Raw genomic sequence first — 16885 nt, 5'->3', positions numbered from 1 at the left:
TATCAGTGTACATTTTAAGCTGAAAGAGGATATATTATGCTCATGTTCAGCTTCATATTTGTCTTTTTATGCCTCAACTGTTTCCATGCTTTAATGTTCAAAAAGCGCTTTATTTTTCTCATACTGCCTGTGCTGCATCACGTCTTTTCACCCTCTGACGAAAACCAGAGCCCAGTCTGCTTTGATTGATTAGCGTATCATGTACAATGTCTTGGAGCGCTAGCCAATAGAAGCGCAAGAGAGAAACCTTTAGCTTTTGTAGACCTTTTACATGCACAAAAACCTATATAACAAACTACAGACAAGGGAAAACTCCAAAGAGCCTAACAGGGCCTCTTTAAATCTGAAACCTCCGAATGTAATCCTCCGCTGTGAGGCGCCTGCTTTCGGCTGGTTAAATACCAGGTCAGCACACTTCTTTATCACCCCTGCAGCCACTTTATCTTCAAACAACGACTCTCGTCTCTGTGATTGATTACAGGAGGGGATCGGTTTTAAATGCGAGCGTTTGTGTGGCTACATGTGTGGCTGTGTGTGCTGGACCGTTTTCTTACCCAGCAGCTCATACAGCAGGTTGAGAATGTCTTTCCATGCTGCTCCGGCCTCTGACCCCGCACACTCTCCGAAGTGGGCGGCACTGTTGTATACATTTAGTCGATCGATGCAGTTGGACACCAGAGTCAGCATGCCCTGCAGGAATGCACAGTGATCCATCACATGAGCATAACCACGCGAATATAACATGAATTTCAAATACATGCATGTAACGCACTGACAACAGCAATAAAACGCATATCTTCTTAATAGAAAGCTTTCATTAGCGTGGCAACTTAATTTGGTGAGCTCTTATTCTGCAGCGTTCAATTAGTCCACCCTTCTGAACGCAGCCCTGGGGCTCTCTCTTGTCCCATTGTGGCTGTGTCATGGTGATTTATACTACAGAGAAATATCTATAGTGATCAGATATGCTAAATGGGCGCCGTAAAAAGACAAAATGGAAATTGTGGATGATTTATAATGCCAGGGAAATACCATGAGTCAGCCGGAAAAAATGTGCCTCCTTAATGTAAAATATTAGGGGTGGGACAGAGATGGGCTGTTTTGGTTTATTATCATAGAAAGACAGAAGAAACAGAGAACATATGATGGATGAATTGCTAACATATGCATTATTTGCAAATATTGGAACCACATAAAGTGTATATATATTTTGTATCTATGCATGTTAGCTCATTGATATGACATGTTGCAGCCTATACGTGTTTAGGGGTGAATGGATAGTTGACATTATAGGCCCCCTCAGTAAGGCTGACATGTCATAATTGATGAAAGCAATTTAGTTCCCAGAGGTTTAGCAGAAAGCTTCAGTGCTCTTGTGCCAGCCTCGGGAAAACGTATAACACCAAAACTGCTGACACCCTCAAATGCAATGCCTTTAGCTCCGAGATGGCATTGAAACACACCACAAAGAATCCATTGCTTTAGCCTTTTCACATACTCAATCTCCTGCAACTTTGCCACTGCTCTCAGCTCACTCATGTGTGCAGTCACTTAGTACATTTGCCTCCATCACAAGTCAAACTCTTTCCCCCCCAGAGGGCTTTCAATTGTTATGCGGCTCTGCAGAATCGCTCCCTGTGTTATTAATTGATATTTCATGGCCTGTTGGTTTGCTGTGCTTTCCTTTACGATGAAACTCACTTCCTGTTTGAATAGGTTCTGCCGGTTCTTGAGCGAGCGTAGCTTGATCTGCCTCTCTTCGTGCTCCAGCTCGACGTCGGGGAGCTGGAAGTAGGTGATGAGGTCATTGAGGGTTTGGAGGACCTCCTCTACAGGTAGTGCGACCAGTATCCTATTCTTAACACCCAGACAATCCAGGTCTCTGGGAAAGAGAAAGAGAGGGAACAGTAACACATCACAAATGACCCCTCATTCAATTATGACCACAGCATGTATAATTAACAAAACACTCCCATTCATCACAAATAAAATAACATCCCGGTGATTACGCTCTAATTGGAAGGCTGAGCAGACTCCCGGAGAGGCTGTGATGACTAACACAATGTTTAGCCCACAGGTTCATCCATGCTGAAATGCTGATTTCCGCTGGCCTGCTAAAAATAGCTCCTGTCGTTCGTGTGGGAGGGGGGTGCAGAGATGTATGTGTCACAGGCGCCCTGCGGGGGAGGCTGACAGACTCTCACATGTTCCCGCCATTGAGTGCCCAGCGAGCCCGGCCCAGGGGACAGCGAGGACTATTGATAACAAATAAGGGCACTGGAAGCATCCACTGACGTGCTCCACAGCTTCTTTTCTCACAGCTGGCAGTGCGTAGCGGTGACGCTGCTGCAAAGTTTGTCTTTTGGAAACGTGTGTCTGCACCAGTGAGTGAGCTGTCTGGGGCTTTGGCACCCCACTCAGTCAAAGCTTAACTCCCCACTGGGTGAGTTCACAATCTGGAAGGACGTTACATCACTTTTGTGTGGACTGTGTGAGAGTCTGCGGGGCTTTGAGATGGCTGGATTTGAGGATTCATCTGTAAACTGATTGTTTTATCATCTCTATTAATTATGCTCTAGCATCATCAGTGGGGCGCTAATGCAACGTGTAAAAACGAAAGGACATTTTGCAGATTACCCTAATAAAGTGGCTCAAGACAAATGTGGAATGTAATTTGGTTTAATTGGGCAATTTGTGCGATCATGTGCGCATTAGTGAGGAACAGCGGTGCAGCGTTTGGCACACCTGATGAATCGCTTGAAGAGTAAAGTGGTGTTGCGGATGATCCGTGCGGCACGAGACTCCTCGTGTTGACAGCGCTGCAAGGTCAGCCCGTCATCCATGTGACCTTCAGAATGTAGGCACGCCTTGAGAGGAGGAGAAAGAGTGTGAGACAGGGAAGAGGGGAGGGAGGATAGGAGGGGGGGGACCAAAAAAGGAAGAGGAAGCCTTTTAATGGAGAGAAAGTGTCCAGCCTGCACTGAGCCACAATGTCTGGATCACAGGTGCTGACACTACAGGCTATCTGGCCCTATTTAAATAGTGGACAACATTATCGCACAGCTCTCTCTCTACTGCCACAATAGCCAAGGGAAAAGGCGAACTAGTAGACAATAATCTAACCCATAACCCTCAGAATAATGATAAGCTGCAAGGAATGTTGTTTATGTATTTATTCTGTTTGTTTTTTGTTATATGCTGTGCAATTAAAGACAGAGCAGTGTGTGCTTGTGTTTGTCTCCACTCACTCGTCTCTTGAGGGGACCCAGACGGGCGGATTTGACATCAGGTGCCTGGTAGGAGAGCCAGAGTCCCGTGGCCACGTGCATGATGAAGCAGAGCGAGTCCCCGTATTTAATCTCCGCCACTCCCATCCCGTCGATGTCCCGCTTGGGACTCTGCTCCAGCTTCTCCTGCACAGGGGAGGAGAAAATGAAAACGTCAAAGCTGTCAGTGTGGATCTAATATGTGTGCTGGCACAATACAAAACATGTGCACATTCTGACACACTGCATGAATGTTAGTCATCACCGACCAACCAAATGTCAACTGCAACTGCCGTTTTGTATGTAAAAGTGGAGTTATTTTATTATTTTTGCTAGGTTCAGATATAACTGCAACCCATTATCGACATGAGGTCTTCAATGATAAATGACTGCACTTATATTCTGCTTTAAATACACATTGGAAGGGTTACTAAATGGCTCAAAATCACTGGCCATATATGGACTCCCATTACACAGAGTCAGGCTAAAAGGATGCTTCGTTAAGTTCAGCTAAATTAACCTCAATGGTGTAGATTCTCACCGGTCCAATAATTCTTGTAATCTTCATCGTCCTTAGAAAAATGGTGATTTTCCATTCCAAGGGGGAGTGGGCGGTTCATTTGTAAAGGTTTAGAGGTGAGCCTCTGTGATTCCTTTTTCAGTGGTGTTTAATGAGGAATTGTGTGGTTGATCCCATGTGACACAGGTCACCTTGAAGAATAGCGGGGAATCGAGTGAATACATGATGAGTGTCCTAACCTTAGAGGCTCTGAAACAGTAGGCGGTGGCGATGGTGTCGGACCTCTCCCGGTCCTGCAGCACCAACCCCCGATCGTCCGTCAGGGCCAGGTAGTGACCGGTAGTCAGGTGCCGCAGTCTGAAGGGCTGGCCCCAGCGGATGTGGCTCCCGCTCCAGCTGCCAAGGTCACAACCACACGTTTAAATGCAAAAATACAAGGAGAAAAAAGGGTTGTATTTCCTAAGCCCTGAAAGCCTAATATTTGCTAATGAGATGATCCAAACATTGCTGATAGCTGTTAATTATCTAGCCTGCCCTGAGGTAAAATAATTAGCAAATAACTGAAAACATTTCTGTAATTGTGCACTTTGTTTCTGTTCAGGGAGTGCAAACAAAACAGGGTACATTTGACAGATATCACATTTGGCACAGAATTTAAAAAGGAAAAGGCTGTTTCCCTGGGAGGCTGTAAAATAGCCCGGATCAAAGACTTGACAGAGAAAAGGGAGAGAAAGAAAGGAAGAGAAAGAAAGAGGGGGACAGAAGAATAAAGAGACAGAGGCCACAGTGCAGCATTAAATCATAGGTGGGGAGAGGGAGAAAAGGACAAAGGGGTGTAGAAAGAAAAAAGGAGAAAGAGGAAATACAAAGGAACAGGTGGGATGGAGGAAAAAAATAGATATAGATAAAGAGGAAGCAAGGAAATAGATAACAGATCATGCGAGGAACACTACCCACCTGATTCGGAGCGGCTCCAGCCTCCACAAGGATCTGGCCTTGGCTCCGGCTTTACCCGTCTCATAGTTGACTATCCTGGGGATGCCAGACAAGCATGAGTGGGTTGTCTGTCTGTGGATGCTATAAAATGTCTAGCCACCAATTAAACTGTCAAGGTCATTCATACTGGCTTAGCAGCACCTTGTTTTTACCCTCATTCGTCAAGCTGATATTCACTGGGAGGATGTGTTATGTACACATACACACTGGCTGTATTTACTCTGCCCACCGCAGCTTCACATCCTTCAAACAGAGACGTGTGCGCCCTGATAACTCACAGCTACACTGTCTATCAGAGATACGGGTGACTGGGCCCAGAGATAAAATAAATCGCTCATCACCCCCCCGCTGACAGCTTGGAGTGTGTTTGATCTACCCCAGAAATGTGTAAGACCTCAAAACAGCTTGCTCCCTTTGCTGAATTTCAAGGACAACACTAGGAGACAAGCCAAAGTGGGAAAATTATGTCAAATCCCGCCTCCGCGTTTACCTCGCTCTGTTCTAAAAATAGACACCATGTGTGTGTGTGTTTGTGCCTGTGAAAACACACACTTCTCCTGGCACCTGGCTGAGTGTGAATGAACCTTGACGCTGTTTTGACCCACTTTGAGCCCAACGTGCCATTTTTTCTGCACCCCACTTTATCTATGTTGGCACCAAGCCGCTATACTGTAGATAAAAATAACTCAGCAGCCATTTTGGCTCCCCGGAGAGCCTTAGTGTCATGCTGGTCAGAGGCGTTTTTATCAAGCGAGGTGGCAGCTGAGGGGCTATAGGTAACTCGCCGGTCATTTAACTTCTCTCGTGCCACATAACTGCTTTGCCATCACTTAATGGTGACCCCTAATGATGCGGTGTAATTCAGTCGGGTCAACGCGTTCCCACCTCTGCTGCTCTTCACTCTGGTCTGATCCTGGGATGGCCACCACTTCGTCATGTCCATGGAACAACCGCATCACATGACCACCCAGTAGGTAGCCTAATGCAGGAGAAAGGAAAGATAACTAGAAAATGCATTTCCTGATGAAAATGCGTGTGAATGCTGTAAACTGTGAACATTTATGGCTGAATTTAGCTGAAAATGCAGAAAAAGCTGAATATTTTAATAGTTGAATGGTCTCTGCTTTTAGCTACAGAAACCAAGTAAGTGTGTTGCTGAACTTAGTGGAGAAATGTAGAAAAGTTAAATGATACAGCTCAAAAGCATTGCAATGACTTTGTTGAAAACTTGAAAGTGAAATGTTAAACTGGAAGAGTAGGAAAATTGAAGAAGAAGAAGAAGAAGAAGAAGAAGAAGAAGAAGAAGAAGAAGAAGAAGAAGAAGAAGAAGAAGAAGAAGAAGAGAAGAAGAAGAAGAAGAAGAAGAAGAAGAAGAAGAAGAAGAAGAAGAAGAAGAAGAAGAAGAACACGACGGACATTTTTGTTCCTGATTTTGCCTGCACTTTGATTGCTTGTCATCTCATAGATGCAATCTAGACAGACCTTGCATCTCAAGCACAACAGCAGATTACAAAACGCAATTTTGCATTTTAGCGTACTTTTCAATAAAGCAATCCAAGCAGATGCGGTTATGGAAAACATTTGTCATTCTAACATAAAATGGAGTTCTTCAACAACAAGGAATATGGTCACAGCCACATTTCTACATTATCTATTTTCCGAATATATCTAACGAGATGCTTCGTAGCACCCCATCTTTAGATATATAATTGACATTAATCTGACAGCCTACACCTGCTTTTTTTTTTACTGTAAGTGTATATTTTTTTCCTTCCATATGTTCAATGTATATCATCATAAATCACAACAGAATCATAGAGAAAGTAGTGACAACTTATGAAAGCTGGGGTTCAGTGTGAAGTCTCTACCTTCTTCTATGTTGCTGCCGGAGCAGATGGGATGGACGTTCCAGAGGGTTTGCATGAAGGAAGCATCCACCTGGATGTTGCCGTTGGAGATGGATAAGTGCTGCAGGAAAGAAGAATCAATTAGAAGAAGCATTTACATATTTGCCTACATCAACGCTGTTGAAGGGACATGTGTCAAACTGTCAAAGACAGTCTGTTGGGAAAGATGGAAGGAAGTTTTCATTTTTAATTGCCTGGTTTTACTTCTCTGTTCTACATCATCAATTATTTTGTACAATAATACCAACAACAACAACAACAACAAAATGTTTTTAAGATAAATCTCTATTGGATAACCCAAAACAGTTGTGGGTTATACACTAAATGTAAGGGAGATTGACACTGAGTTTGACATTAAATGTAATGTTGATATTGACGCAGGGTTCAGCTAAAGTTTGAAACTCTCTGTAATCATTGATCCAGATAAAAACTCCAGTTTATCATCGAGTGTTGAGGGAAGCATAAAACATGACAGACAGATGACTTGAGTGTTTGGGGTTCTATTTCGTCCCTAGTACTGACCGCCAGAGGCGGTGCTTTAAGCACTGGATATGTCCATCGCGCGCATGCGCAGCTCGAGTACTAATAACAACAAAGTCACCTGTGACCCACGTGACACCGGCTATATCAGCCGGTGTCGTCAGAGGATCTGTTCCTTTAATCTTCTCGCTGCGCCAGGGTACCGTGGCTACATTTTTGTAGCCTACAGCGTTCAGGTTTGAACGTTTGATCTCAATCAATCAATCAATGTTTATTTATATAGCCCAATATCACAAATGTTACATTTGTCTCAGTGGACTTTACAGTTTGTACAAAATATCAGTATGACAATACGACACCCTCTGTCCTTAGACCCTCACATCGTACAAGGAAAAACTTCCGAAGAAAACCCACAGTTTAAAGGGAAAAATGGGAGAAACCTCAGGGAGAGCAACAGAGGAGGGATCCCTCTCCCAGGACGGACAGACGTGCAATAGATGCCGTGTGTAAATTGAAAAGATAATACATTTGCAACATAGGTAGTCCAAATGTTTGGAAATGCATGTGTGTATAATAGGAAGATGAATCCACGAGGATATCCATCCAGGACCTATGATCCAGGACCACAGCCACGACTCAAGATCCAGGACAGAGGAGCGCAGGATCATCCATGACTCCGGATCCCGGCGTATATAGACACCAAAAAGAAAGACATTTGGGGAAGCTGGGTTAATCGGAACATGAGAGTACACAGGTATAGACAGAGAGAAGGAAGAAGTAAGATGTCCCCCGACAAACTAAGCCTATATCAGCAAAACTAGGGGCTGAATCTAATCAGCCCTAACTATAAGCTTTATCAAAAAGGAAGGTCTTAAGCGCACTCTTAAAAACGGATAGGGTGTCTGCCGCCCGAACACAAACTGGAAGCTGATTCCACAAATGTGGAGCTTGATAAGAAAAGGCTCTGGCTCCCATTGTACTTTTAGAGACTCTAGGAACAACCAACAACCCTGCATTCTTGGAATCTGGATCTGAGGGATTTCTCTGCAAGCAGCTGGCCGCGTGCAGCTTCGCGACTGACAGTCGGAGCTACGGGTCGTTAACGCGTCCTCCAGGAGCTGTGGCCGGCTGTGCGATGTGTGCAGAGCCTCGACAGACAGGTTTGTGTCAGCTTGTTGCTGGTGATGGCTGTGTCCCCGCACCCTCTCCCAGCCAAATTGTCCTGATTGCTGTCTTATTTTTGGTTTGGCTTAGACTTTCTGGTGACGACAGTGTTCCCGCTTCCTCTCCCATAAAAGTTATGCTCTTTTGAAAGTTCTGCTTGTGGCGTTGTGCCCGAGCTATCATTAGCATTTGAGTCCCAGCTTTGGCTGTGTCCCTCATTCAATTTACTATGGAAAGCCCAGAGTGTCATACTTTAAACCCGTTTTTCGTTTAGATGCAGAGAGTAAGGTAAGTACTTTCTATTTCTTAGAAGCTATTATCTGGTCTTAACATTTGTGTTCTGACTTGGTCGCTTGATTGTTAGCAGCAGCCGCTTGGCTCAATAGTATGAAGCTGCAGCGTCGGAGGCTGCACTCTCAGGACCGCACTCTCAGGACCGCACTCCCACGACCCTAGTTGTTTTGCGTATTGTGTTGTGTACTTACCATAGACTGTATATATAAAGTAACATATTATATCTTATATTATTAATATATATATAAATAATTCTGATAAAATGTTATTCCAACGTCAATAAATGAGTGTTAATCCCAGTGTGTTTAGTGTACAACATCACATGTCATTTCACCATCAATTCACGGTTTTCAAAACGTTAGCCACATGCTAATGCTAACCGGAAATGAAGAATCTTCAGAATAAAAGTGTTAAGTTAATAGTTAGTGTGAACTTCCGGGTTTTTCAGAATAAAACTGCTTTAAATTAAAACCCTGTATTTAATTTAAATTACGTCATATCAACATTGAAACATTGAGGTTTGGGAGGGAGGAAGGAAGATTAGGATTAGGTAAAAAGGTAGGGAGTGGTTAGGATCAGTGACGGTGAGGTTCATGGCTGGTGTGTCTTTCAGAGTCAGATTTACAAATATTATATTCTGACCTTAATCGAAATATTCTGTTATTTTCAAAAGCTTTTTTGGTCTGATGTTTCGATTCATTTTAAACAGACCGTTCAACAAAAGGATACCCACAATCTAAATATTGGATTGTTCTTTCTTAGTAAGAACCAATTTTCATTACCAATGTGGTCTTACCTTGACTTGAAGATGAAGTCCATGCTATCCTTCTGGACAACAATCTCTATTACTTTTTTGTAAAAGTCCTCCTTATCTTCCTCTAGTTTCAAAAGTCTAGTTTGTTGTTCACGTCTATACCGTCTCTGCGTAGAATAACAGTAGCAACAAGGACCTGTGGGCTCACGTGCGCCCCCTTCAGTGCGGCAGAGGTTATGGCTGCCTCCCCTGGTGCTTTTTTCATTGCCGTTGTACGGCGAGCCTAAATATCATATGTGAAATAAGTTATTTAGAGACTATGGATGGCGAGGATAAATGTAATAAAGGGATCTACAAACATTACATTGGTGACCTACAGTGAGATGGTAACAGGCATGCGCTTAGTGCCCGCTTTCCAGCCAGTTTCTGTGAGGTGACGCATTTTGAGGTGAGGCAGAGCTCATCTGTGCCTCACCTTACCACACAGTAACTGGCTTGAGCGCGCTCACAAAATAAGTGCCCGCGCTAAATTAGTGCCCGCGCTCCAGCAAGTTACTGTGGGTTTACGTGAGGCAGAGCTCGTCCCTGCCTCACTCCTCATCGCTCCCATGTAGTTGTAGCGGAGCTCGGCAAATTTGCTGATTTTTACTATAAAAAGCGATTGGAATCATACATAAATCACATTTACAACACAGATCAGTGGAGACATTTTATTATTATTACTATTTAGTTTTTCTTTAGTTGTTTTTCCGTTACATTGTAGTATGGCCAGTCTATGAGTATGACAGGTGAGGCCCTGCCTCCCCTGACTGCACGTCGCTGGTTAGGATGGGGGGAAGGGAAGGGTTAGATTGCGCACTGCATTGAGGGGCTTCAGGCGTTCATGTGAACGTGCTCCGTCACGTGCCGCCGTGACGTGCTCCGTCGGACCTGTGTGTGCGGTTCTACAAGTGCAGTCCTGTAACTGCTGTCTCCGACGCTGCAGCTTCATGCTACTCCCTTGGCTAACACCTTGTTGTTGAGCTTAACTATTAACTCAGCCGGTGAGGGCAGTGCTCCCGCTCCCGGTAACATAGGGTTTGATTGCAGTAGCGCTAGATCGTTGTATTACTGCTCCTAGTACTAGACTCCTAGCACTAGGATGATATAATAATAATAATAATAATTAGGGCCGGGACTTTAACGCGTTAATTAAGATTCATTAATTACACAAAAATTAACGCGTTTTAATCGCACTTATTTTTGCACCGCGGAACGTTTCTCACTGGATGAGTTTCAGGCGTACCGATTATACTGGAGCACCAAAACTAACGTTCATGACTTCAGACAACAACAAACCACAGTGAACAACTGTGGGAAATGTTGTTTTAAAAAACGGACGGATGAAAGCGTCGATAAGAGCACGGTTGTGTGCAAATTATGCAAAAAGGAATTCGCATATCACCGCAGCACATCAAGCCTCAATTATCACCTCAGTGCAAAAACATATAGCAGCTAGCGTGGAAGCTAGCGTGGACGTTAGCCTCTTTTAATCGCGTTCACACCAAAAAGAGCCGGTACTAAAATTAGTTCATGAGAACCTTTTTACCCCCACGAAAGTCCCTGCTAGAGAGCAGAGAGCTGCTAGAGAGCAGGGACTTTCGTACGGCTCTCTTGTGAGAAAAGAGCTGTATTTCTGATTGGCTGGGCGGATTGCAAACCACGCCCCGTAAAACTCCCAAAAAGTTTTGTGAAGCCGCCATTTTATTATCCTCGCATTAGCATTATTAGCATTAGCATTATCCCAGCGCAGAAACGCAGAGAGACTAACTTATGGCAACACAAAATAAAACATGGGAGCGGTGGAGATGAGGAGGTGTCGGCGTTCTGGCGATTTACTCGGAAGGCTTCAGTAGAAGCTGCTGGGAGTCCCAGCAGCTTCTACTGAAGCCAGTCCCCAACTCCGGGGACTTCCGGCTGGGGACTTTGGGCGGCAGTATACGCCGTGAAGTAGTTTGTGGCCTGCCAGTAAACCCAAAGCAGAAGAAGAAGAAGAAGTGACGTCAGCGGCTTCATTTGCCTAATCCACCCCCAGGTTCAAAGAGTTCTCATGAACTAAGTTCTCATGAACCTTTGTGGGAAAAGTACTGCGGTGTGAATGCGCCTAATGGTATACTAAAATCCATGTGAAAAAAATTGCTTCTCACTGTTCTCAGGTCAAATATTTATGTGATTAAAAATGCGATTAATTTCGATTAATTAATTACAAAGCCTTTAATTAATTAGATTAATTTTTTTAATCGAGTCCCGGCCCTAATAATAATGCATTACATTTTTTATTAGATATGCAGAGAACATCTTCACTGCGGGTGCTGTGTGCTCTGCATGTGCGGTTACTACTATAACCATGGCCTACGGTTCTATGCGGGCTGTTCTCTTTCTTAGAAGCTAATTATCTGGTCTTAACATTGTGTTCTGACTTGGTTGCTTGATTGTTAGCAGCAGCCGCTTGGCTAACACCTTGCATGTACTGTTAAGCTTCATTATTTAACTCAGCCGGTGAGGGCAGTGCTCTCGCTCCCGCTCCCGGTAAACGCATGGTATGGTTGCAGTAGCGCTATATCGTTGTATTTACTGCTCCTAGTACTAGACTCCTAGCACTAGGACGATATGCAGAGAACAATCTTCACTGTGTGCTGTGTGCTCTGCATGTGTGGCCATTAAGGAGGATTTTATCCTCCCAATATTATATTATCTAGTGGGCAGCCGTTTGGCTGACACTTTTAGGCACCGGCCACAGTTACTACTGAGATTTTAAATCTCAGATCTGCTCAAGCGAAACCTGTTACACAGGTCTCAGTAGGGGCACTCAAGCCTGCATTACAATATAGGCAGGGCCAGTCTGCTGATTGCGTGAAATACAACAGCGTGACTTAGTCATCTTTCAGCTAAAAAAGCATTTAAATACCGCATTTAAAATCTGATGAACTCAGTGTGCATAGACCGGGTGACGACACTACCTATTGACGCAGCAACCACTGTAAGTTATATTCTTGTTTAATTAGACTTCTCTGTTTCATTTATTCTACTCTGTATAATTGTTCTGTAGTTATTGTAGCTAAAACGGCGCTTTTGAGAGATTTTAAATCTCAGATCTGCTCAAGCGAAACCTGTTACACAGGTCTCAGTAGGGGCACTCAAGCCCGCATTACAATATAGGCAGGGCCAGTCTGCTGTCGCCCATCAGCTGTAGAGAGTTAACTAATTAGAGGGGTGTGGCCCCACAGCTGTGAGAACTCAGCAATCAGGCGTCCATTTTAGGTAGCTCTTTCCTGGAGCGTCAGCTTTAGCGTCAGACAGCCGAAGACTGACAAAGACATTGGAGTCCTGCGGGAGTAAGACTGACAAAGACATTGGAATCCTGCGGGAGTCACAAGGGAGGCAAAGAGGAGGCAAATCCTACTCTGATTCAGCTAATTACCGCTGGTGTCTCATTTCTCTTTTCTTTAATTTTCTAGCCCCTCATGTTATAATCATGTGTATTTTCTCCATTCCTGTTCATGTGTCTTCTCGCAATTATCACTGGCCCGTGTATCTCCTAATCGCTATAACCGGCCTGCGCTCATCTATCCCACATGCTCCACTGAGATCCAACATCTAGTTTCAGGTGGCCTGTGGAATTGCCAGTCAGCTGACTTCATCTCTGGCTACGCCTCCCTGCAGTCTCTGGATTTCCTTGCTCTCACTGAGACCTGGATTACTCCATTCAACACATCCACCCCAGCAGCTCTCTCCACAGCATATTCCTTCTCCCATACACCCAGACCCACTGGCAGAGGAGGTGGCACTGGTCTCCTGCTCTCTCCCAAATGGAGCTTTTCCCTCTTCAAGCTACCTAACTTCACTCCTTCCACCTTTGAATTCCATGCCGTCACAGTAACCCATCCTATACAATTAACCATTGTTGTTCTCTACCGTCCACCAGGCGCCTTGGGGGACTTCTTGGAGGAATTAGATAATCTCCTCTCACACATCCCTGAAACTGGCCCTCCCGCTGTACTTCTCGGAGACTTCAACCTCCAGACAGGGAAGATAGACTAACTAACATCTCTGTTAACCGCCTTTACTTTCTCACTGTCTCCTTCCCCACCAACTCATAAAGCTGGCAATGTCCTTGATCTCATATTCTCAAGGAACTGCGCTACTTCTAACCTCTCTGTAAACCCGCTCCACACATCCGATCACTTCTTCATTTCATTCTCTCTACCCCTTTCCAAACATAACAAACTAATCTCTTCTCATCCTGCACCTGTCCGCCGTAACCTTCATTCCCTCTCCCCCTCTACCTTTGCCTCATCGGTGCTCTCAGCCCTCCCTTCCTCAGACTCGTTCCAACTACTACCTCCAAACTCTGCTGCAGAAACTCTACTCTCTCATCCACTCTGGACTCTCTCTGTCCTCTCACATCTCGGCAGGCTCGTCAGTCCCCTCCTGCTCCCTGGCTAAATGATGCACTGCGTGCTAATGGAACCGTCCTTAGGGCAGCAGAGCGGAAACGGTGGAAATCCAAACACTGTGACGACCTCCTAACCTATCAGGCTCTCCTCTTTCTCTGCTTCGAACTCTCAGGCAAAAAGCACTTTCTTTCAAGATAAGATCCAATCTTCCTATTCCAATCCCAAAAAACTATTTTCCATCTTCTCCACCCTCTTGGACCCTCCCAAAGCCCCTCCCCCCTCCTCACTTCTGTCAAGCGACTTTGTTATCCACTTTGAAAAAAAGGTTGATGATATTCGCTCTTCTTTTTCTGACTCACCTTTACTCACCGCTGGGTCACCAGACCCTCCTTCCACCCACACACTAACCTCCTTTTCCCCTCTCTCTCCAAGTGAGGTTCTCACCCTCATTACCTCTGCCCGCCCTACCACCTGTCCTCTGGACCCCATCCCTTCAAACCTCCTTCAGACTATCGCTCCTGATATTCTAGCGTTTCTCTCCCATTTCATCAACACTTCTCTAACTTCTGGTCACTTTCCAAACAGTCTCAAGGAGGCAAGAGTAAACCCTCTCCTAAAGAAACCCACTCTCAACCCGTCAGATGTTATAAACTACAGGCCTGTCTCTCTACTCCCGTTCCGGTCTAAAACACTTGAACGCGCTGTCTTTAAACAACTCTCCTGTTATCTCCATCAGAACAACCTTCTGGATCCGCACCAGTCTGGTTTCAAGGCAGGTCACTCCACAGAAACTGCTCTCATTGCTGTCACTGAGGAACTGCACACTGCCAAAACAGCATCCCTCTCCTCTGTCATCATCCTGTTGGACCTGTCTGCTGCATTCGACACGGTGAATCATCAGATCCTCCTTCGCACTCTCCAAAAACTTGGAGTTTCAGGCTCTGCACTTTCCCTCCTCACCTCATACCTCAAAGACCGTACCTACAGGGTAACTTGGAGAGGGTCTGAGTCCGACCCTTGTCAATTAACTACAGGGGTCCCTCAGGGCTCTGTTCTTGGTCCCCTCCTCTTCTCCCTGTACACAAACTCGCTCGGATCAGTCATTAGCCCGCATGGTTTTTCATACCACTGCTACGCTGACGACACCCAATTAATTCTGTCCTTTCCCCGCTCAGAGACCCAGGTCGTCGCACGCATCTCTGCTTATCTAACTCTCAGTGGATGTCTGCTCATCACCTCAAGCTCAACCTTGACAAGACTGAGCTGCTTTTCCTTCCGGGAAAAGATTGTCCCACTCTTGACCTAACAATCAACATCGGCACCTCAGTTGTTTCCCCGACTCAGACTGCAAGGAATCTGGGTGTGACCCTAGATAACAACCTGTCCTTCACTGCAAACATCGCTGCTACAACCCGTTGCTGCAGATACACGCTTTACAACATCAGGAAGATACGTCCCCAGCTGACACAGAAAGCGACGCAGGTTCTGGTCCAGGCTCTCGTCATCTCACGCCTAGACTACTGCAACTCCCTCCTGGCTGGTCTACCTGCATGTGCCATCCGACCTCTGCAGCTCACCCAGAATGCAGCGGCTCGTCTGGTCTTCAACCTTCCTAAATGTTCCCACACCACTCCGCTCCCTTCACTGGCTTCCGGTAACTGCTAGAATCCACTTCAAGACACTGGTACTTGCTTACCATGCTGCAAATGTATCTGGCCCTTCCTACATCCAGGATAGGTTAAACCGTACACCCCAGCGCGTGCACTACGCTCTGCATCAGTTTTCTTCAAGGTTGTGTCTTCCTGGTCGAATGTACTTATTGTAAGTCGCTTTGGATAAAAGCGTCAGCTAAATGCAATGTAATGTAATAACTAAGGTTCTAAGCCGTAAGTACTGGCCATAATTACTACTGTAACTACGGTTCCAAGCCGTGTAAGTACTGGCCATAGTCAATACCGTAACTACGGCTCTATGCTGTGTAAGTACTGGCCATAGTTACTACTGTAACTACGGTTCTAAGCCATGTAAGTACTGGCCATAGTTTCTACTGTAACTACGGTTCCAAGCCGTGCAAGTACTGGCCAGAGTTACTACTGTAACTACGGCTCTATTCTGTGTAAGTTCTGGCCATAGTTACGACTAACTACGGTTCTAAGCCGTGTAAGTACTGGCCATAGTTACTACTGTTACTACGGTTATATGCCGTGTGAGCACTGGCCATGGTTACTGCTGTAACTACGGCTCTGTGCTGTTCTCTTCTTTAGAAGCTAGTTATCTGGTCTTAAACATGTGTGTTATTTGACTTGATCTCGCTTGATCGTTAGCAGCAGTGCTCGGCTAACGTCTTGCGTATACTGTTAAGCTTCTTTATTTTACCCAGCTAGGTGAAGGCAGTGCTCTCGCTCCCGCTCCCTCTACCGGTAATGCGGATGTAGCTACATCCCTTTTTCTGTTCGGCGAGTAGTAGTACCGCTCTACTCTTCCCGTTCCGTTCAGCAGGTAGCTGGTGAAGGCTGTGTTCCCGCACCCGCTCCCGGTTACGCTGCATCTGGCATTCGTCTCTAACTCAACCAGTGAAGGCAGTGTTCTCGCCCCCGCTCCTGGTAGACGCTGAACTGCCTCGCTTTTCCGTTAAGCAGGTAGCCGGTGAAGGCTGTGTTCCCGCACCCGCTCCCGGTTACGCTGCATCTGGCATTCGTCTCTAACTCAACCAGTGAAGGCAGTTCTCGCCCCCGCTCCTGGTAGACGCCAAACTGCCTCGTTTTTCCGTTAAGCAGGTAGCTGGTGAAGGCTGTGTTCCCGCACCCGCTCCCGGCTACGCTGCATCTGGCATTCGTCTCTAACTCAACCAGTGAAGGCAGTGTTTTCGCCCCCGCTCCTGGTAGACGCTGAACTGCCTTGTTTTTCTGTTAAGCAGGTAGCTGGTGAAGGCTGTGTTCCCGCACCCGCTCCCGGTTACGCTGCATCTGGCATTCGTCTCTAACTCAACCAGTGAAGGCAGTGTTCTCGCCCCCGCTCCTGGTAGACGCGGAACTGCCTTGTTTCTCCGTTAAGCAGGTAGCTGGTGA

General features: G+C 45.6%; 1 protein-coding gene across 5 annotated transcripts in view; it reads right to left on the bottom strand.

The window, feature by feature from the left end:
• Positions 1 to 16885, bottom strand: part of LOC117550154 (ryanodine receptor 3-like) — a 148992-nt gene that overhangs the window by 90862 nt on the left and 41245 nt on the right. For all 5 annotated transcript variants that reach the window (XM_034222497.1, XM_034222498.1, XM_034222500.1 and 2 more), the window contains 8 exons: positions 6651 to 6750; positions 5668 to 5761; positions 4744 to 4818; positions 4026 to 4182; positions 3249 to 3413; positions 2746 to 2867; positions 1702 to 1882; positions 555 to 690 (listed from right to left, as the gene is read on the bottom strand). In XM_034222497.1, the coding sequence (XP_034078388.1) occupies positions 555 to 690; positions 1702 to 1882; positions 2746 to 2867; positions 3249 to 3413; positions 4026 to 4182; positions 4744 to 4818; positions 5668 to 5761; positions 6651 to 6750 (1030 nt within the window). The remainder of the gene's footprint in view (positions 1 to 554; positions 691 to 1701; positions 1883 to 2745; positions 2868 to 3248; positions 3414 to 4025; positions 4183 to 4743; positions 4819 to 5667; positions 5762 to 6650; positions 6751 to 16885) is intronic.

The sequence above is a fragment of the Gymnodraco acuticeps genome, unplaced genomic scaffold (genome assembly GCF_902827175.1).
Source record: "Gymnodraco acuticeps unplaced genomic scaffold, fGymAcu1.1, whole genome shotgun sequence".
In the NCBI taxonomy this organism is placed as follows: Eukaryota; Metazoa; Chordata; class Actinopteri; order Perciformes; family Bathydraconidae; genus Gymnodraco; species Gymnodraco acuticeps.
The sequence above is the reverse complement of the archived record's forward strand: the minus strand, read 5'-3'. Positions and strand labels throughout refer to the sequence as shown.